The sequence below is a fragment of the Columba livia genome, chromosome 2 (assembly GCF_036013475.1).
Source record: "Columba livia isolate bColLiv1 breed racing homer chromosome 2, bColLiv1.pat.W.v2, whole genome shotgun sequence".
In the NCBI taxonomy this organism is placed as follows: domain Eukaryota; kingdom Metazoa; phylum Chordata; class Aves; order Columbiformes; family Columbidae; genus Columba; species Columba livia.
In genome coordinates, this window is record NC_088603.1 from 30,785,089 (window position 1) to 30,807,144 (window position 22,056).

Consider the following 22,056-nt stretch of genomic DNA (forward strand, 5'->3'; position numbering starts at 1 on the left):
TCAAGGACTTCCGATGATAATAAAAAACCCTCCCACTGACACATATGAAAGATAAGCAGTGTGTTTGTAACCCTGTTGCCTGGAAATAGTAGGTCCAGAAATAGTTGGCGCTAAACTTTAAATAAAATTATAGACCTCTTTCAACCTTTCTACTCTCACTGTGTAAATGCGAAAGTATTGTAAATCTTGTTGACAGTTATTGCCATATCTATTGGCACACAGTCAGCAGCAGTTTGAAAAGTGTTGTGCAGCATAGCTAGTGCCCATTACCTGTCTCCCTATATTTTCTTACAATTTATTTTCACCCCAGCAGGCAGCACCTCACAATGCCATTAATTTGTTGGGCAGCTCAGACTTTCCACGACAACCTACTTTACAATGTGCTCTTATAAACAACCTGGTGGTTTACTGGCAATGCTTAACACTGTCAGGAGGGAGGCTGCGATTTAAAGGCAGCAGGTAAAAATGGAGCAGGTCACGGAGATGACGCGGTCCGACTGGACCCCCTCTCCTTTAATTTGACTTATCATCAGCACAAGTGCACAAAATCGCCAGACTTATATTTGGTCTCCGTAAATATGTGACTGAAACAACACTACTACCAAACAGTGCTTTTTGTTAGTATGGTTGGACACAGGCTTTTCCTACACAGTATTCTGCTAGTAGTATATTTGCCAGTGGATCACAGGTGCTTATATGAAGAAAAATGGAGAAAGAGGAAAAAAAAAGTCTTTAAATTGATCGTATCAATAATAATGATAATGATAATGATAATGATAATAATAATAATAATAATAAACCAGCCTCTCTCCTTACAGAGTAAGTAGGCACTAGTAAAATTCTTGCATGATTCCAATATATATTTATAGCTACACATATTTGAATGCTTTGGTTAACACAAGTCTTTGCAGAGTGAGGGAAAAAGACAAAACAAAAAATTCAGCTTTTTTAATACAGCAGATTGAAGCTGACATTTTTGCTTTAATACATGCTGCTTTTTTTGCATCTCTCTGTCTCATACACAAACACTAATGTTCTCCTGTAAATTCCACTTCTACCTCCAGTGAGTAATGCAAGTGTATATACACCCAACCTGTGGTCTTACAGGGTTCTTCCTATCACCAAAATTTTTAGAATATTTTACTTATCTTTTTAATCAGTAATACTTTGTGTACATTAACTGAAGCCATCTCTCCTGTTGTTACTAAAAATTAAACTGCTGTCAATCTGACACCTCTTGCAAACACTCAAGGAACTTGAAATTTTCTATTAACAAGTCATAGAAAACTAGAATGGATCAGAGGATACGATTATGTGTTACAGCAGCAAAAAATGATCTGCTAGGCTATTCTATTTTTATTTTTGTATCTTTAAGCTAAAGATTCAGGCACCTGGGGCAGGGTTAAATGAACAAACAGTCTGAGTAATACGCTATCAGACATTCCTAGGGAATATTTGTCTGCCATTAAACAAATTGAATATCGTAGAATGGTTATTGCAGCTTTTGTACAGAGGTCACAATATAAAAACATATGTTTGGCATCAGAAAATATTACTGTAAATCTAAACCATATAGGCACATATCAAGTCACAGTTAGGATTTAGGGAGGGAGCCAGGGGAGAGCAGCGGCACCCACAACATTCACATGTGAAGAGCCTGAAGGGGTTAAAACTGTCACAGTCTTAAATTCATCCAACCTTTCTACTTAATTTTTATCACTTTACATGTGCTTGCAATGTTTCCTAATAACAGCCCAATTCCTTAACTCACACAGGAATCTAAATTACAATAATCATATGCATTCCTTTCCCCAAGAAAGGAAACACCTGTTGTAGTTAGTTAATTGCTGACTTTTTGTAAGCTTTTGGAAGAAAAGTAACATTTACAAATAATTTATATCTGAAAAACCTCAGAATGAGAGAAACACATGAATTATAAAACTGGTATGAAAAACAAAAACTATGTTGAGACAGTAACAGATGTTTTTATTTTGTTAATTAAAGAAAAACTCTGTATCAAAGTACATTTATATCATATGGTTATTTTAAAACTAAGACAGGGCTACTTTCTTTTCTCAGATGGGTTTAACAGTTCTGCAATAATTGTTACACGTGCCATATAGTGGTACAAAATAAAAATTAAACCCTACAAAAATATGAGAAGGTATGCTGCTGTAAAATATATATATATATATATATGTAAGAATGTGTACATTAATCAACACACAATGTAGAAGTTTTATCCAACAAATAATTTTTAAAGTTTATTCACTTGTTTGTTATGGAATTCTCGCTGAAGTAGAGGAAAAGGCACATACTTCATGTGATTACAAAACGTCAATTAAACATGTTTGGTATTAAATACACACACACTCTCACATTTCTTGATCTGAAACTTGTTAATTTTTCTCATTCATATTTCAATATATAGAAAACATGAAATTCTGCCCTGAGCTATGGTATAAATCTGACAATTTTAGTGCAATTGCCCCCAAAAGAAGTTACATCCTGTGCTAATGCTCTCATACAAATATCCAGATTTGATGCATGGCATGATAAATTTTAAATAACAACTACTCAGCTACTATATGAGCAAACTTTTGAGTTCCAGACTGACCACACGTTGCTGTTGCCACTACAGATGAGCTGCTGAAACATGGTAGCAAAAGTTATAGTCAAAGACCAACACGGAGGAAAAATGCCAAAAGAGCTGAGGAAAGTCAACCTTTAGCTTCTCCTGTCATGTATAAAGAAGCTAATTATTAAAGAGCTTTACATCCTTTAAAGTGTGTTTTCAAGTCATTACACAGACAAACACCAGCAAAGCTGCTGTGTTCAGTACTAGCAATGGGGGGAGGGGAAAGCAGGTCAGTTTTGCTACAGTGAAAAATGGCACTTGCTACTAATTCTGCAGTAAGGAAAAAAAAAAAAAAATCCAAATCTTTTATATTCCACTCACATCCCTTGTCATTTACCACACCTTAACTAACGGCTGTCATACAGGCGAATACTCGTTTACCTGGTTAATAGGGTGCAGGAGTCACGAAGGGCTCCCAGCACAGCGGAGTCAAACCCTGGGAGCTCTGTGGAACAGGTCCTACGAGCCTGTTGCAGACACCTGTGCTCAGGTGAGCCACAGGACCTGCACAAGCTGTGCATCAGGGCATGTCCCTCCTTCAAGGTCAGCCAGACCCAGGCTAAAATTTGAACACTGGAGAGGAGCCTGAGCTGCTCTAAGGAGCTGGCTGAATACAAGAAGCTTAGCTGCACCAGCAAGGTGATTTTCCCACTTTCTGGCAGCCAAAGTGAGTCCTAGAAGAAAATTGCATTAATGCTGCTATCACAGAAGTTGGTGTGATTATTTGCATGCTATACTGTAGGTGTACCCTAAAACTATACTTACCACGTGCTTCTTAACGTGCCATCCCTCCTACCCTCACCTTGTTCTCTGTGCAAACCAATTTACTGGGGCTTTTTTTTTATACAATAGCTAGAGTTAATTTCACCTACTGCATTTAATGTCATAGGAGTTATACGTGTAAATCCCTGTACTTAGAAATAAGATAGTCCTTTATGCCATTTTAATCAATCTTTGTCATGGGTATGTTACTTAATAGCTCTGTCTTCCTATAGAAAATGAGCAACTTAAGGGAAATGAAACTTTGCAAAGACACATTTTCCTCCTGGCAGTCTGTGAAATACACTATAATTATCCTCTTTCGATGAATAACGTTTGAAAGAAAATGAACGTTCTGTGCACCAAAAGGTATAATACAATGACAATCTCAACTGCCTTGTAAATAAAAGGAAATTGTTTTTCTGCGATGATCTATATTGCACAGAAACATATATACATGCTTTATAAATATAAAACCAAATCAGACTATCAAGCCATTTTTCAAGGTCCTACTACTTCCTAATAACAATAAAAATCAGTATTTCACAGCAACGATGAATTGTATTTATACGTCTAAAAGATTCAAACTGTGTTATGAATTATAGACTCCATCCCCCAGACTGATGGGCCTACTCATTTGAATACGGCTCCTGCTGAACACGACACCTCTTCAGTAAGAAAGGTATCTAGAAGAAAAGAGCTGAACCATAAAGATTTGTTGCTGGGGGGAGGAGGGGGTGTAAAAGAGGGGAAAAGGCTCTTTTTAATAGCATAATCAAATCATGACTGTCCAGCCCACATTCTCTTACTAGGAAAAGAGCTATCTTTAACAGCTCACTAAAATGAATGTTTGCCTTTCAGATCTTACAAACTAATGGGTGGAATGCACAGTTTAACTAAGCAGCTAGGACAAAGTACCATTTACCTGTCATCCCAGTGAATGTGCACATGCAGTAAAAATAAGGAGCCAAAGCCACACAATCTTCAGTTGCTAATAAGGGACAAAAGTATTTGAATAGCAACCCATCCCTCATAAATTCAACCAAAATCTAGGTTCTGAGTTAGGAAAACTACCAGTGCCATCATTTTATCATGTTGAGTACCTCAGCACCTGTCTCACCTCTACAGCATGTCTAAACTCACAACCCATTGCTTAAAGTAAAAGATATGGGGATTTGCTAATGCGGAAGAACTGTGACATTCATTTCTTCCTCCCTTTCCCCCCACTGAAACCACTGCTTTCACAGAGGTAAAATACTGCTTAGTGGTAACACAGCACAGTACGAAGCACACTGTTCCACAACTTCTAGAGGAACACAAAAAATCTGGGAACTACTATATCAGTAGAAGGAACTTCTCGGTTGCATCCTGCCTTAGGCAGGTCCTGGATTAGCAGGAACAGGGGCAAACCAGCAAGGGTTCTTTGCTGTTGTTGAATTTTCAACCTTACCAAAGCGAGAGATCAACAGCTCACACACTAATGAGCTCCACCATGCAGCTGCCTGTGGTGGGACAGCAGGTCCCACCACAGTTCTTGCTTGAGAAGTGGAGCAAAATGTCTGGCACGGTGGCCAGCTACTGCTGTTCAAGAGAAGAGGCAATGCACGATGGCCGAGGGCCACGACACCAATGCACACAAAGGAAACGAGACATTCAGCATACCATGAAGATTTTTAAAAGGTGACAACGCAGTCTGAACTAAAGACAGAATGCACATACTGACATGGTCTTTTCTGCTCAGCAGATTAGTGATTACACTGCTCATGGAAGACATGGGACACATCAGCACCAGATCCATAGAAGCAAGCACAGCTCAGCTTCATCAGGCTTATCTGGCAGAGAGGGACCTGGTTCCCATTCCAGCTCCAAGGACTATTCAGGCATCTAATGGGCTGTTTCTTCATGCAGCACATGCAGAAATTCATCTCACCAGCTATACAGCTGGAAGGGAGGTGTCTAACCTGGCCTGTTACTTCAGCTCTACTTACAACAAATGGAGACAGAGTCACCTCTATTTTATTTTGGCATTTTATTCTGCCTAGCTTACACCCTTATTTGAGCAAGGAACAAACACTTTTCTTGAGGTGAATGTATCTATTGACTATAGGGTTGATTTTTAGACACTAAACGTAATGGCACCCTAACTTGGACAGTCCTCACGAGAATTTGATTTACTGTGAACAACACACAGTCATATAACTGCAGCGTGAAATGCTACACAGAAATATGCGAAGTTTAGGTTGAAGCTTCAATTTGTGCCGTAAAATGTTCAGAATATGGTGCACGCTTACAGGAAAAAACCCTGCCTGAATACATTTAGGATTTTTTTTCTAAAGTTTAGACTTTGAAGAAAGGTTAATTTTGCAATTTTTTTATTCCTATTTCCAACCAAGGACAGAAAGTAAAGTGCCAAAATCCATGAAAAATACTGCTATTTTCAGAGCAATTACATAAAATTTAGGAAAGAAATGAAAATCTCATACAAGGCTAATTTTGTGTTATTTTCCAACTAAAGAAATTCAGGTATATAACTAAATGAAGTAGATTTTGTGAGCCAAATATTCAAGGCATTTTAGATTAATGTAACACTACAACTCATCATGTGTATGTTTCCTAAATTTACACTCTAGAAATAAGCTCCACATGGCTTTTATAGTAGTTCACACTGAAATAATACCGGAGTCTTCTCCTGAACTTCATACACTTAATGGTTTGAGCCTATACATACATCATCAGTGTTTAGTCCCGTTTAAACAGTCAGATAGGGATGCATATAGATCTTCTTTCCTTTTTAATGTTTTTGGGAACTGAGACACACTATCTGCTATACCCCTGTTAAATTTAACTTATTTTACCATTTATTAGGGAAACTTTTTTTGTCTTTTTTTTGGATCTGTGTGTTAGATCAGTTGTAGGTCTTCTTGTGTTGTTTTCATTAGGAAAAGAACACCAACATTAGATTCACATTCTTTATACTACTTCCTTACCATTACAGACAAAAGATCTTTTTCCTTAAATGTAGGAAGACTCGAACAGAAGGCAGTCTCTTTGCTTATCTAACAGTTTTATCATTAGAATTTGGCTGAGAAAGCTGTCTTTCTCTTCACTTTTTCTAAGACACGCTTCAACAGATTTTCAACTTCTCTGGTGCTTGCTTTTTTCCCAGGTTCACTGTTCTTCTTCTGTTATTTTTCACAGAAATATAAACCTTTATGTCTATTACCAACAAGGTATTGCCAACATATATGCCTTGCCTGTATCTTTGTTTTGGATAGAGACATATATATTAGTCTGTGTGGAGACTTCTTGAAAAAGAACCATAAATGGTTCGCAAGCTATCTCAAATGAAAGAAGGTGTTTATACATCCCTGTTACCTATTCTAGTGAGAGTAAGTCTAGCTTAGAACAGTGTGCAATTATTATTTCCTTCAGTGTTTAACTGATTTAGTAACTGGTTTTCATTAAGCATATTTCTGCTTCCTTGAATTCTGAATAACAAATGTATTACCTCAAGTTCTTAAACAGATACTGTGATCAACTTAAGTTAATTTACCTCTTTCTTTCTTTACAGTAACACATATAACCTACAACATTGATTACTAAAATTGGTAGAACTTGGTTATATCACTACTATTTGTTTTCATCAAACTAAAAATACATAGTTAGGATTGTAGAGGGAGCAATTAAATGGTTATTCTTAGATACTCTGTCTAAAGAACATTGTTTCTATAAGTTGAGTGTCCTAACACAGACCTGCTATGAAACAGCTATAATTAGTAATTTTTCTCTGTAGTAATATGTTAATGGCTATATTGCCCAAAACTATCTAAAAAAAGATACAAAATAAGGTTAATTAACTTAGCTAGCCATCACATTATCCACAGCATTTAGCAAAAAATGTTATTATACAGAGTTCATTATACATGCCTTGTACCATGTCATAAGTAACCTGAAGTCTGTGTGTATTCACTGTGTGCATTCACTGCATAAAGAATCATAGAATTATTTAGATTGGAAAAGACCCTTAAGATCATTGAGTCCAACCATTAACCTAACACTGCCAAGCCTAACTCTAATCCATGTCCCTAAGCACCATATCTACACATCTTTTAAATATCTCCAGGGATGGTGTCTCCACCACAACCCTAATCAGCCTGTTCCAATGCTTGACAAATTTTTCCTGATACCAGAGTGCAGTTTCTAACGTTTTCAACTTATGAAATTAATTCATATTTAGATACCTCAAAATTCATAATGTGTCAAATTTTTAAAGTTAGAGAATTATAAATAGCAAGGAGAGCCAGAGTGTAGTTTATAAAGACCTCCATCAATTAAATTAATCTGCTGGCCCACAAAGTTTATAAGTTGTTTAGAGAACTCTTGGCAGGAATTCCCTGATTATAGGGAAGCTTGGGGAAAGATTCTCCCTCTCTCCTGTGAAGTGGAATTTGATATCAAGTAAGAAAAGTATCTTTTCCTTTCTTACTATGTACAGATATTTTGAAGTGTTTTAAGGCCTTCACAGTCTCTGCATGTCCTCTGCTTCTAACTATAGCCAACTGTCTGTATTACACATCATTCTATTCCCAAGACTTCTGCATTTCCATTCAGAAAGTCATAATACAGTTATTATACCAGATTTTCACATGGAGTTGTTGAATCATATTGGTAAGCTTGGATTAGGCCTAGGTGCTGCAATGCAAATGCACATTGTCTTGAATTGGTTCAGTAGTCTGGCATGTTGTTAAGTAATAGCACTGCAGGTCTCTTAACAAGATGCACAGATCAACTTGATAAATACTTGGTTAAGTATCATTGAACCTGGTGGTGTACCAAAAAATCAAATGGGAAGAAAATATTGCACTGAAATATTTATAGTCTAAAGGCTTCATCCATTAATAGTTCATAGATACTGTCTTCAAGAACTAATCTATTGAGGTGAATGGAACTACTCATGCAAAACCAAGTTACGGATATGTTTGCAACAAAGTCTTAAGACGCTTTAAACTTTAAAAAAGATTCCATTTCAGGACAAGTCTCTAATTGAACTTCAGCAATGAAAGCAAATCAAAGCATAACAGCATCCACCCCAAAGGAATCCTTCTCCAGTCAGCAAAAAGTTTTACTAGAGAGATTTTCAAAAGAATAATTTCTTTTTTTTGCCACAAAAGGTTTGAAAATTTTAATTAGTATCTCAGCGAGGAAGAAAATTTTTCTGTTTAACACTTAACATAAGTGGTATGTATTTCGTGTAAGATATGTTGTGATGATTCAACTTATGTTTTGGATGTAATTTCCAAACAACAAGCAGCTCAGCTATTTACATTTATGTTTCTCAACTCATACTGTATTTTCTATGCAGTATGTTCATCTTTTTAAAGCACTGATTTTTGGCATTTATCAATATCTGTGTATATCCAAATAAAAATCCTGCCCAAATAATGTTCAAGGATAGTTCACAGTTACATCTAAAATCTGTACTTAGAAAAAAATTGATTGTGCCTACATATATATGTACATACTGCAAGATTTTGAAACATAACAAATAGAGACATTGCAAGTGTCAGATTCATAAATTCAAAATACTAATTAACTACTTTAATTAATTGTCAGATATATCTTCAGTTATATTTTCCTAGTGCATTGATTTTGTACAATAAAAATGATAGTGACACATTAGAAATTAAAATGAAATTAAATTAAAAGAAAAAGTAATTTGATTTTTACCCTAACAACATTTGTTGAAAGACCCCCTATACTTCTGCACAGGACCTGAAACTAAAACTGTATTATAATATCTTTTTCCATTAAGAGGATAACAGGATAATATTTAGTACATTACAGCTAAATAAGGTTTTCTTTCCCATGAGTTATAAGTTAATCAGACAAATATATTTTCATATATGTTTTACATGAGAATATCAAAGCCAGTTACTACTTAGGCAGAAATATATGATACACACACAGACACACATATCTATATGCTATCAGTGACAAATTTTGCTCTTTAGCATACGTGCACAACTCTTAATGAGATAATCAGTGAATGTATTTAAATAGTGCACATTTTAAATTGCTACATTTCAATATACTGTTTTTCATACTATGTGCATATAATCAGATTGTTTTCCAAGCAGGTGTCCATTTTGATTACTTAATGTCCAAATTGTGGTCTGGCTACTGAGTATGCAGAGGTGCATAATGGGAAAGGTAAAGAAAATAAAAGCCTTTTTGCATCAACAGCTGACAACAGTAAGCAGGTGAAAAAAGAAGGGAGTAGGCTCAGAGGAATATACCTTCCCTGAATTGTACAGATATGTAAGAAAGAAAAAAGAATCAGCAGAATTTTGACCCTTTTTCCTGCAGCGATAACCATGCTGCATGTACATGCCTTGTGTTAAGTGATAAACACAAGAGTGGGGCAGGACAGCAGCAGGACCTCACAGAGGTTTCTTCTTCTTTGGAAGTTCTCCAAGTCCTGCTAGGGCTGTTCCAAGAGGAGCAACACAACATGCTCAGGGGCAACAAACTACCCAGAGTGAGGAGACAGCTCTCTCAAGCCCATGCAAGCATCCCATTTAAGGGCTCAGACTATGAATACTAAAATGCAATCCATGTATTTATGGTCAAGTCATAAAACCGTAAAAGCAGAGAGACAACATGAATACAGACTGATATACCATTAAAAAAAACCCAGAGTTGCACTGTATACATGCATGTCTCTCAGCAGTAGTAGATTGAAAAAACAAAACACAAACCAAACAAAAACAACAAACAAACAAACAAAACACTACACAACAAAAATCCCCACCCAACAAACACCTGACATATATCTATATATATATATCCACATGAAAACATGAGGATGTTTGACTTCTGTCTCCTAGAAAGTTTGGTGTTCAGTTTTCAAGTGAGTAGATGTTTTACTTGGACATAAAACAAACTGTAAAGATACTTATTCAGAATAAGTAAATAAATAAGCAGAAGTTGACAAAGAGGTATGTATTTACCATAGTTCTCAAACAGCAATATCTATTTCTGCACTGGGCATTAACATTTTGTAAAATGTTTTCTTCAAACTAAAAAGTACAATCCAAATGGACTTAAGAAAACAAACAACTAGAGAATATAGGGCTCTCATATATGCTTGTATAAAGCTGTGAAGGAATCATTGTGCTTTAGAAATGACAGGCAGGCAGTTGTTTTTGCAGTGGGTAGATTTAGATTCCTCAAAACTATTTGAGAAGCCTAGACATAACATTTATTTAATTCCATTATCCAGGAATAATCTCAAATACTGAGATGAAGCAGCATACTCTGACCTGGGAACCTATCTTAGCTAGCACAGGAGTGGATCTATACAGCAAATCAGTTGCTTCTCGAATGTTGACACCACGTTCATTTTTGAGGTTTACTCAGTTTTAACCTGGCTACATGGACTGGACTGAACACCCATTTGTGATCAGAGCATGTGTCCCCTCTCCATTTAAAGGGAATTCAGTTTGCAAACTCAAGACAGCTCAGTGTCGCAAACTGAAATGCAACAGACACGGACAACTGGGAAATCCAAAAAGCGTACTCCTTGTAAGCACTAAAACGCTACTGTAGGTGCTAACAGTAATACTATCCATGCGCTCAGTGATGAGATAGAGGTGCTCTAGCTCATGATATTGAGAAGTCAGTCTCTGCTTTGACATTGATTGAAGCTACTGCCATCCACAGTGCATATAAAGTGATCAGAAGCTAAGTCATACGACTAGTTTTTCTCAAGCAAGGTGTTTAATGTCTGCATTATGAACACTTCAACAGATAATGTAGGATCTTCTGTTCAGTATTTAATATTTTTATTATTGTTTTATTTTTTCCTGTCCAGGAAAATGGAAATGGAGTGTAGCAATGCCCTTCTAATACACCAAAAATAGTCAGTAGTATGAAATTCCTGTTAGGTATGTATGAAATACATGCATAACTTCATTAGTTAAAGAGACTACAACATTTTGGTTCACTACTATCAATAGGCTGGTATGTTCTGTCTCCATATGTTCAGAAGCAAGACAAAAGCAGAACTTTTTGTGAGTACATTACCCAATAGCCTGCCTCCATCTCTTGAGCATCAGAATCCATACAATGGATAGCATTCAGATTCCACAAAGTAGAGCAGAGAGTACTATTTACTGTAGGTTGTGTCAAAAGTTATGATTAATAATAAAATGTACAGAGCAAATGCATCTAATCACCAAGAAAGTACACGAGCCCTAAAAGGATGGATCACGCCCATGCAAGCAAGCTATAGCACACACACTTAAGGCTTGCATACAGCATCACAGTATAGTAACTTAAAATGTATAGACAGCTTGCTCTTGTCACTCTGAAGTAATCTTCCACAGCCTCTGGCAAAAGTTTGCTAGAAACAGGGCACTATTATCCCCAAGTTTTATGCATACTGACATTAAGAAGCATTATAAGTGCTCAGTAAGCGTTTTCTGACTCCAAAACCTCCAGGTACTTCCAGATTGAACATCATAGTAGCAAACAGTGCCACATGGTGTGCTTAGTCTGCTTAACAGGTAAAATCCAAGGCAGGCTTGCAAGTATATAGACTGTAATCATCAGTACGTATTTGCTTATACCTTTGCCCCAGTGCTTCCCATCAGAAAAGCTAAATACACAAGAAAACAAATAGCTAAGAACTGTCAATCCTTTTTCTTGACAAGAGGTAACACAAAGGCAATTGTACAACTGAGTTGACTGTCTGAAACCAGATAGCCTATATTAATCTGTAAGCTTACCTTGGCATACAAACTTCAATTCCTTAGCATCTGTGACAGTGGTTCTTTTATCTGACCTCTTCTTTTCTGTCCGACGGTGGCTGCGTCTTTTCTTTGTCTCTCCCCAAAGATTCGATCCACCATGCATGCTTGGGATGTTCAGAATGGCAATTCCTTCCAGAGAAATATTGATTAAGTCTAGCTGAATTCCATCACACTGATTAGCAAGGAGGAAAAAAAAAAATAAAGGAGGAAAGAAAAAAAAGTAAAGGAGAAAAAAAAAAAAGGAGAGAGGAAGCAGTAAAAGAGAAAGAAAAGTCAGAATGTTCTACCTATCAGGTATTTTTCGTCAGCACTTCATCATTCTTAACACTGTTAATGGTTCATTCAATGTTTACACCCAAGATATATACTTGTATCTGGAAAGGAAGTATGAGATAGGAATAGATCTTCATTCAGAAGGCAAAACATGATTCCTATTCAGCTCATGATTGCTTAAGTGTGGGACCATTTGGCAGAGCCATGTTATCTGATACCTATTAATTGACCCAAGTGAAATGTATTTGTAGCTTCACTACAGCTATTAGCAGAAAAATGTTTATACTACACAAATTTCTATAGCAATAACTGGAGTATCTTTGTCGCTTGTTCCAGCAAAATTGTCTGTCTTATGATTTTGCAATGATACTTGTTATAACACCTGAGTCCCTTCCACATGAAACATGAAAGTCCCTGCATACAAAGCATACACAGCTTCATAAAAGAGTCTAAGTGGGAGCACAGACCACCACACTGACATTAGTTTCAATCCAAAGGCACAACTGGTGTGTCAGCATAGGACTAAGCCTGACTAATAACTCCTACTGAGAGGCAGGACTAGCAAAGCTGGGTACAGCAAAAAGCTTATCCCAGAACTTTCGTCAGGCAGTTCTCTGAATTGCCAAAGTTTTCAGCATTGTCAAGGGAAAACACAGAATATGGAGCTAAAGAAGACATATCAGTGCTCTAAAAGCCTTCCCAGACTTACTGGACAAACAGCAATAAGTCTTACTATGTGAGATAGTCCTTTCAGTGATGGAATCATTACTGTAGGGCACCTTGTGTCACTAGTGTGTATCTATCCTGCTTCCTACAGCAATGCTGGACATTGAGCTATTTTATAGGTGAACATTTCTTTGCTGTATTTGGCTTCAAATTATATCTTATAAAGGGACCATAATTTTCACCTTCAGCAGAATGGTTCAGAGACCTTAGCTTATTAGCCTGTTCAGTGGCAAACTGCAGGATCTTCTCAGGTGGCAAAAGCCTATAACATTTGCAATCAAAGTTCACCTGACACACATTGGATGAGAGGCTGATAGGCGAGACCTAGCTTTCATTGACTACCGTTTACTCAGCCCTAGTCCTCTTCCTCACCCACATCGTTTTGGGATCAGGGGAAGCTCCTAACTCAAATAAAACACATTAATAGCAAAACACTGAAGAACCTCCACGGAAGAAAAAACAGACCCAACTTCAAACAAACACAGTTGAACCTGCAGGCGGAAGGCAAAGCATCCAGTTCTACTCATTAATTCAATGAACCAGCCAAAGTTCCCAGGATTTATATACTTATGCCTTGGCTAGAAGTAGATTAGCTTCATGCCTCACAACACAGCTAGAGTATATAGATATCCAGGCAAGTCACATGCACCTTATAGTGTGTAACAGCATATTTTTAAAGCATTAGATTCTTCTCCTGCAATGTTCTGCAAGCCAGTAGGGGGTCCATTCATGCATTTAAAACTGATTAAGGGTCTTATTTTGTAATTGCAATATACAATAATCAGGAAGAAAACTGGAAAAATAATTAACCATGCTTCACTAACAGTCCACTGACATCTTGCAGCTTGCTGCTCTGTGGGTCACTGGCACTTTTTCCTCTCTGCCTAAACATTTATCACAGCTTTGAAGAAGAAAAAGAAAGTACAACTCAAAAATAACTGTGCATAAATATTTGTTTATCCTTAAACTTTCTAAGATCACAAAACAGAACTGTATGATAATGCATACTCTGCACGTTTTTAATTCTCCTAAGAAGGCTAAATCTGGAGAGAGAAGAATTTCAACATGAAGGTTTCCATTTCATATTTGCTCTTCAAGAATTAAATTTTAAACCTGTGGATTATATTCATATAAGGAAAGGTTTAAAGTCAAAAGACATATCTGGAAGAGAGTAGGCAGTTGTGGCAACTACTGTAATCAAAAGTGTGACTTTTTAACCACACTTTTCTTACACGAAAAAGGCATGGGTCTTCAATGTTATTTTGCAAGCAAATTTGTGATTTCCCCCCTATATTTCATGTGTATTAAATATCAAGACGATTTATTTTACTAAAAATTCTGCTCATGTGTATGCTCACTTACTGCTATACATTCTAGATAAACAGATATTAATTTCATAATTAAAAGTAATCTTGTGTAAATACCCTGCAGGCCTCAATGAATCAAACACATACTGTGTGTCAGGCCTCCCACTGTCATCAAGTGGAATGTACTGGCTGGATAATTAGATAGTACATATTTTTTAACCTTATTTGCATGCATATTATATCTTTTGCACACTGACAAGCAGCAGTAACAACAAAAGTCAGATTACCACAGGGAATTCCCACAAAGAAGTCTTCATTCCTTATAATTTGCAGCCTAAATTAAAATAATTTGATCTTTGACAAGGATGAAATGTCAAGCAGAAGGGGGTCCTCTACAAGCCACGGCCTGTGGCTTCTGAAATTTGCCTAATTTATGTCAGTCACTTCTTAATACATATTTAAGTATTACACGAGAAAGATGATAAATATGCAATCTGACACCTTTGGTATTTCCCTGCTGTTAATTTATAAAGGTCTGGCGTCCCCCAAACTGACTGGAATTATTTAAATAAAAGAAGAATTGTGAAATAGAATGGCGCAGGGTCTGGCTTCCATTTTCACTCAATATTGAACACAGCAGGTAGTACACTAAGACAATTATTTGACGAGGCCTCAGAATCCCACAGTGACAGCGAACTTTCTGAATTAGTAAAGGAGGATTTCTTTTGTTCATACACAGACAAGAAGTTTGCACTACAGGTAGCTCTGCGTTCTCCTAACACATTCATACACTACAACAAAACACAGATGTGTTCTGCTCCTTCTTCTTTTTTCATTTCAAATAATGCAATGATGCTGCTAAAAATAAAAGCATGCTTTTAAAATATGGAGCAAGCCTATCTAGATTAGAAATAAACACTAGCACTTCTATTTCTTTTTGCCTTTTTCCCTGGCCTCAGTCCCTTTTCAGGCATTATCTTTTATACTTCATGCATTAGATGAAAATTTTTCCGATCAGCTCGAAGTTGAGAACATATCCATGCCTGAAAACAGCTAAGACTAAGGCTTTGCTCTGTAACCAAGTTCAATATCATGCAACACCATGTGATAATTTAAAGTCCTTTCCCTCACCCATTAATACCAAATGGTACAGGAGGATGTTTCTGGTCCCACAATGCATGTACAGTGCTGCAGGTACGGACTGTGCCATCTCCACTTACACCGCATCCATGCCTACTCTCATTAAATACCCTTCACACATCTTTCTTTTTTTCTGAAGTGGAAATGACGTCTAAGTGCTCTGAACTGTAGTCTTAAGCCTCATTTACAGAAACATTATTATTATTAAAAATAAATCCTTAATTTTATCCTTTTTTGCCCCCTTTAGAACTTACATTCCTCTCCTTCTTGGATGCCAATTTGGAAATAAAAACATATCTTATTCTGCATCTCACACAGAAGAAAATATACAGAACACAAGACACATTAATGTATATCAGGAAAACCAACTTAATAAGGTTAGAAATCAAATATAGGGTTTGCCCACAGAATGTTTGATTGCTGTCTCCCAGCTGAGAGATACTGATCTTTAATCTTCATGGGCTTTGTTCATTCAAAATTTGGCTGTAGAGTAAATGCATTCTTTGCGCATTTTATTCAGAGTGAAATATGGTATCATACACCAAGCTCTCTCATTTACAGCCCCAAGCAAGGGGCAGCAGGTTAAAAATCAGATGAAAACAGTGCTACTCCCAAGTGTTTAGAACATACAAACAAGAAACGTTAGACACAAGCAGATTGTCAAGCATTGTTCATTTAAAAGTACTTTACTCATGAATAAATCTGTAAATACCTCCTAGCACTTCTTGAGTTAACATTTTGGAAACTATTTCCCCTATTATCTTTATTCCTAATTATAAGACTAATGATAATGACCAGGACAGATGAAGAGAATATTAACAAACATGTCTCATATACTGGCAACGTACTTCATTGGTAATAACAGTGTTATTGATGTGAATTGGTAATAATTATACAAGTGGCATCAGCAGCATCACAAACTTGTATGTATACTTGTTTTCTTTAGGATGTTAACATTTCATCATCCTTTCAATGGTTACAATTAGATGGTTTAAGATCTTTACATCTTACAGGCTCTGTAAGATTTTTGCTCGATAGAAGTATTTTCTTGGGAAAGCCTGCTCTTCAATTTTCATTCAATCAAAAGGTGCATTTAAGTTGCAGTATACTCAGAACAAATCAGGCAAGCATTTCTTCCAATAACTAATCAAATATTTTTCAGGTTACATGTACTTAAACCCAAATGCATGAAGCACTGTCTTGGGAAGCAAGACTTTGGCTGGTTTGCTTTTCGCAGGGTTTTTGGTTGGTTGACTGGTGTTGCCTTGTGCCTTGTTGTGCTTTTGTTTTTTTTTTCCCCATTTTTTAATCTAACATGTATGGAGCATGTTTCTACTTTAAAGATAAACATGCAAAACAGGCAAGTCTGGCACAACAGGTCTTAAAGTTCCAGTCTCGACATTCTTTGTTACTGTTCTACTACCAGATCCATGATCCTGTCAGATCATTTCAGACTTTGCCTTTCAGGGGGCTTTGGCCAATCTTTCATTGCTCTCACCATACCTCTCCAAGTGCTTCATGCTACTACAAAAATACTCCATTGACGTGTGCGGTTTCTCATTACTATTGGAAAGGAAATACACCATATTCCATAAATGGTTTCATTATTTAAATTAAATTCTCAGGGTTGTATCTTCACTCATTTCACATCTTTCATTTACTTACTTATAAATATCAGCCTTGCAAACAGTTTATGTAATGTAGCCACTTATTCTATCATCAGCCACCCAAGCAGCGGTGACACATTATTTTAAATTCCTATTTTGTCTGTAACTATCTTGTGTCTTTTCAGTTAGTGTTCAATGTATAATGGAAAGATGAACCCTTGTGCAGAGAGAAAAGCTATTTAATGAAGGGGAATGATTCCAAAAAGTAGATATTCTTTAACCTTTATTCAGGAAAGTAAGTACAATTTTAGGGAATTGAGTTTTAAAGGTTATAAAAACTTGGGACCTAGAAATAATAAGATTTTTTTTTTTTTTTATTTTAATCCTGCAGCAGCTCTCACTCCCTCCGACAGTCTTTCATTTTTCCATCTGACCTAGCCACACTCCCTATTGATTTCTAATGTTATATTTCACCTCTTGACCTCGTCTACTGTATTAAGACTTCACTAATCATCAAACTGAACTTTGTTCCAGTGTGCAGGGCCACACTACAAATAGACACGATAAAAATAATATTTTGGAATATAGGGTCGAAAGGATGTGCACTGCTTTGCCTTGTTGGATTCAGGCACTCTGCACCCTTGCTCCCTGCATCTCAGTCAAACTAGTGACATTTCACAAGTAAAGGCAACAATTAGTTTCTTACTTCTATTTCTACAGATTCATGCAGCTTCTTACAGGTGGCTGAGAAAGTTTCCGAAGTGCCAAATTCAAAATACCAAAATTTGTTCTTCATTCTGAAACAAGAAAAAAGGAAAAGAAGAAAGAAAGATCTTATTCACTATCAATATGTGACAAAAGTGATCATCCTGTCTTCCATTATAAGTAATGGTAAAGGCTTGGGAACATGTGACATCCCATTTGAAATAGATGAGCTCATAATTTTCAAAGCTTAAATGTTGGTGTCAAGTTGTATGATATCCCCTGAAGGGATAACAGGAATGTGTTGAAATGACAGGTTCAAATGTACCTTTGACTTTTCTTTTTCAGTGACTATCAGAATATTTTTTGTCACTTAACCAGTGACATGCCTCAGAAAAATGTATCGATTTTATTTCATGTCTTACACCTACTATATGATTTCTGATTCATGGTTAAAAATCTCTATCCTGCAGAGTACTAGAATGTGCAGGGCACTCCCATCATGAAGAGGCAAGACAAAAGTATAGCTTGCCTTAAGTTCTGTAAAGGTAAATACTTATTGTTTATGATGACAGAAGAGATATTCAAAGAAAATAAAAATTCTAGATCAAACAATCTTTAGATATTTTGCAGTAGGAGAGCTGTGTTACCCAGTAATTAACTTGTAGACGCATTTTAAATGACTGATGGAACCTGCATTCTGAAGTTCATTAACAGATTCTACAGAAAAATAAAACTGGATATAAATGCTAGCAAATTGCTTAGTTTATAATGACAGCAGGCAAAGATTACAGTTTTTTCTTCTTAAATACATAAAGACTGTAGTTCTGTTTCACCAGATTTATTGCATACTGTTAAATACAATCAGGACACCAGCAGTACCATTTCAAGTAAGTATATGCAGTTTTGTTTAACTCTCATGAGTAATTATTATTCTGTAACAAAACAAGAAGCTAAACTAGAAAAAAAAAAAAAAGACACTGAATTAGAATTCATTATTCGCACTTAGGAATCAGATATGAACACAGTTCATCCACTTGGATAAAATGTTCTCTGACACAGACACAGCACGATGTGCTTGGAACTTGAAAATAACTGAGTTTTATGAGCTAGAATTGACGAGTGAAATGCAGATGTAGATGACTGTCAAAAATGCCAGCAAAAGTACAAATCCTACTCTCCATACTTATTTCAAACTACACATAGAAGTGTACTTAGTGGCTCTTAAAGTCCACTTAACAGCTCTTGAAGTCACAAAGGGAGAAGGGGTATTACAGTACTGGCCATTCCCAGAAACCTGCTGGCCCAAGCCAACAATTCCTAGTGCAGTACCAGAGCTACACATGGATGCAGCTCGCACAGAGTGGAGAATAGAATAATAATAACAACAATAGGGGGGAACAAGAAGAGAGAAACTGACACATTTCTGTAGAAAAAGGTACAGGCATTTCCAAAGGGCTTTGCACAGAAAATCTGAAAATGTTTGGAACCTGGTTTTGAGAACCTCCTTAGGGATAAATGGCATATTCTCAAAGAGCTCCAACAACCCAAGGGTTCAGACCAGATTCAGTTTCCAGACTCAGTGAGTCTTTGACTGAAAGTGATCTGACCTACGTTCCTTCCACACCTGCAGATTAGTCAGCACACTGACGTGCTGGCCTGGGATCGACTGCTCTATTTATGCAAACATATACGAAGAAATGCGTAGTATTTTCCAAACAAGTGTGAACAAAATACTGAATTACTGTTGGGTCCCTTTACAAAATCTGGGTGCAACTATACTCCTGCTACTTTCTACACAGAGATGCCGAATAACGAAACAATTAAAAAACCTGATGTACATATGCAGAAAAATGGTTCATCATTTCTTTTGATCTTATTATTAAGATCAACAAGCCTTTGTGTCTTCTCCTTTAATGGCCTTTCCTCTTGCTGCTGTTATTTTTACCTCAAATGAAGCATCTTTTCTTTTTCTTTATTGAAAAGCCTGCTTTAAATTGACTTCTTAGCATTGTATATAATAAAATCTTTGACTTGCAAAAAGATAAAAGAGACAGATATATTTTAGAGTAATTCAGTATATTGTGTTAAATTCACGTATTTTGAGTTCAGTAAAACAAAACCCAGCATTGTCAGTGCACTCAAGTTTTACTAGAAAATTTAGATCCATGAATCAAAACCTTGTAGCATTACACAGTAGAAGATTAAGTACATTTATCAGGTGAGGTTTTGATGGTAGGTATATTTCTAGTCATTGCGAAAAACCCTATAAGATTCTATCAGCCCAAAACCAGTAGTCTTGTGAATGTGTCCTCCTTTCCCTAGTAGACTATATATCTGTTTTTAAGAGTCGAAAGACCAACTACTTGACAGCTTTTCCAGTACAAAGATAGATGTAGATATAAATAATTTAATTCTTATTTTTCAAAAGGATTTACCAACTCCCTTTATCAGCCATGAGATAGATTAGGTTCTATGTTTTTTATTCAAATGGAATATATTTTTATTGAACAGAAAATAGCATTATATCTTTTCTTACATGTACAAACCAGAGCAAAATGTAAAGAAATAAAGATTAATTATACTAAACTTTCCATAAGCAAGATCTGTCTTGCCATTATAATAGATATTCTAATTTTTCTAATAATAAAAAAATATCAAAATTCATATCTTCCACTTGCATTCCTCAAACAGGTGATGCTTATCTGCTTATGAAGACAGCAGCAGTAGTAGAAGAGTCTGTTTAGAAGATGAATGAACTACTCTCATGACCATTCTGATTCCTTTCACAATGCTTTAAGTAAATTTTAGACCAGTAAACAAATATGTACTTAATGAAAATTTTGTGGTATTGAAACTGTAAGAAACTGAATCACGGGCTGCTATCATGTCTATTTTTTTTCTCTCTCCTAGAGGAGCTGATGATTCAGACTTGTTCTAATTTTTAATAAGAGATGACCAAAATAAAGATGAAGTCCGTTTCAGTAAAAGAGCGCTATACAGTAGCATTTTTCTTTACAGCACTGGTTTTGTTGGTATAGGAAAGGGAATAGCTTATTTTGCAGGGAATCATTTTTGCATATGCTTCAAAGCGCATAGCTAAACTCTTACGCAACTTTGTGCTTGAAAATACAATATAAATAAAACATCAATCATGATTAAAGCCTGACCTAAACAGGGATGAAGCAAATTGTCAGGACAGTATGGGAAGGTTAATACTGCTATTGCTGACAGCATCTCTATACCATGCATAAAATATCAGACCTAGAAACTTGGATATGCTTCTTAGAAAAGTTCAGGCTAATATTTGGTAATCAAGGCAAAATGATCAAAATACTCTGTGATATGGGTTTGCTCCATTATCAGTTAATCAGAAACCCCCCTACTGCTAAAACTATTTTATATAACCTTTCTGATTAAGCAATTACAAGGCATGTCATTGAAAAATTGTTCTGTATCTAAATATGGAAATAGAAAATACTTTATTCTACACCTGAAGAGCATCTATACTTCATTGCAGTATGAAAACTCTGTCATAACGTGCATAACAATAGACTAGCTATAGGTTGCTAATAAAAGGTCACAACAATAAAACAGGAGCATCTTTAAACATAAGAAACAAATTTATCCTGGTGTTAAGGCTATACAGTTGAGATAAAAGCTTATGCTACATTTTAAAGTTTGTCACACTTTCTGTTACATTCTATTTACACTTTGTATATTTACTATTTCTATTTATTATATTTATTTCCACTTTAATTATGCAGTGTCAAGCTGCAATGACTTGAGCTAAAAATTTCTACATCATGAAATTTCTGACTGTAATTTTTATAAAATTTCAGCTGAAATACTTTGACGATTTTTGAAAATGACTGGATTAAAAAAAAAGTATATTGGCTTGTATCAAGTGTGTTTGATAACATACACTTTGAACTGTTTTAATGCAGCTACACTTTCAGAGTAGAAATTTTAAATTTAGCACAAGGATGGCCTTGCATCAAGAATATGCTTCTGGCCATCTGCATGAAAATACATACAGAATTTAACCATATTATAACCATTTGGCAATACATTCTGGAAAAGCTTTATTT

General features: G+C 36.0%; 1 protein-coding gene across 12 annotated transcripts in view; it reads right to left on the reverse strand.

Moving 5' to 3' along the window:
• Positions 1 to 22,056, reverse strand: part of DGKB (diacylglycerol kinase beta) — a 398,861-nt gene that overhangs the window by 65,086 nt on the left and 311,719 nt on the right. For all 12 annotated transcript variants that reach the window (XM_065051198.1, XM_065051206.1, XM_065051200.1 and 9 more), the window contains 2 exons: positions 17,970 to 18,060; positions 12,187 to 12,382 (listed from right to left, as the gene is read on the reverse strand). In XM_065051198.1, coding sequence (XP_064907270.1) covers positions 12,187 to 12,382; positions 17,970 to 18,060 — 287 coding nt within the window. The remainder of the gene's footprint in view (positions 1 to 12,186; positions 12,383 to 17,969; positions 18,061 to 22,056) is intronic.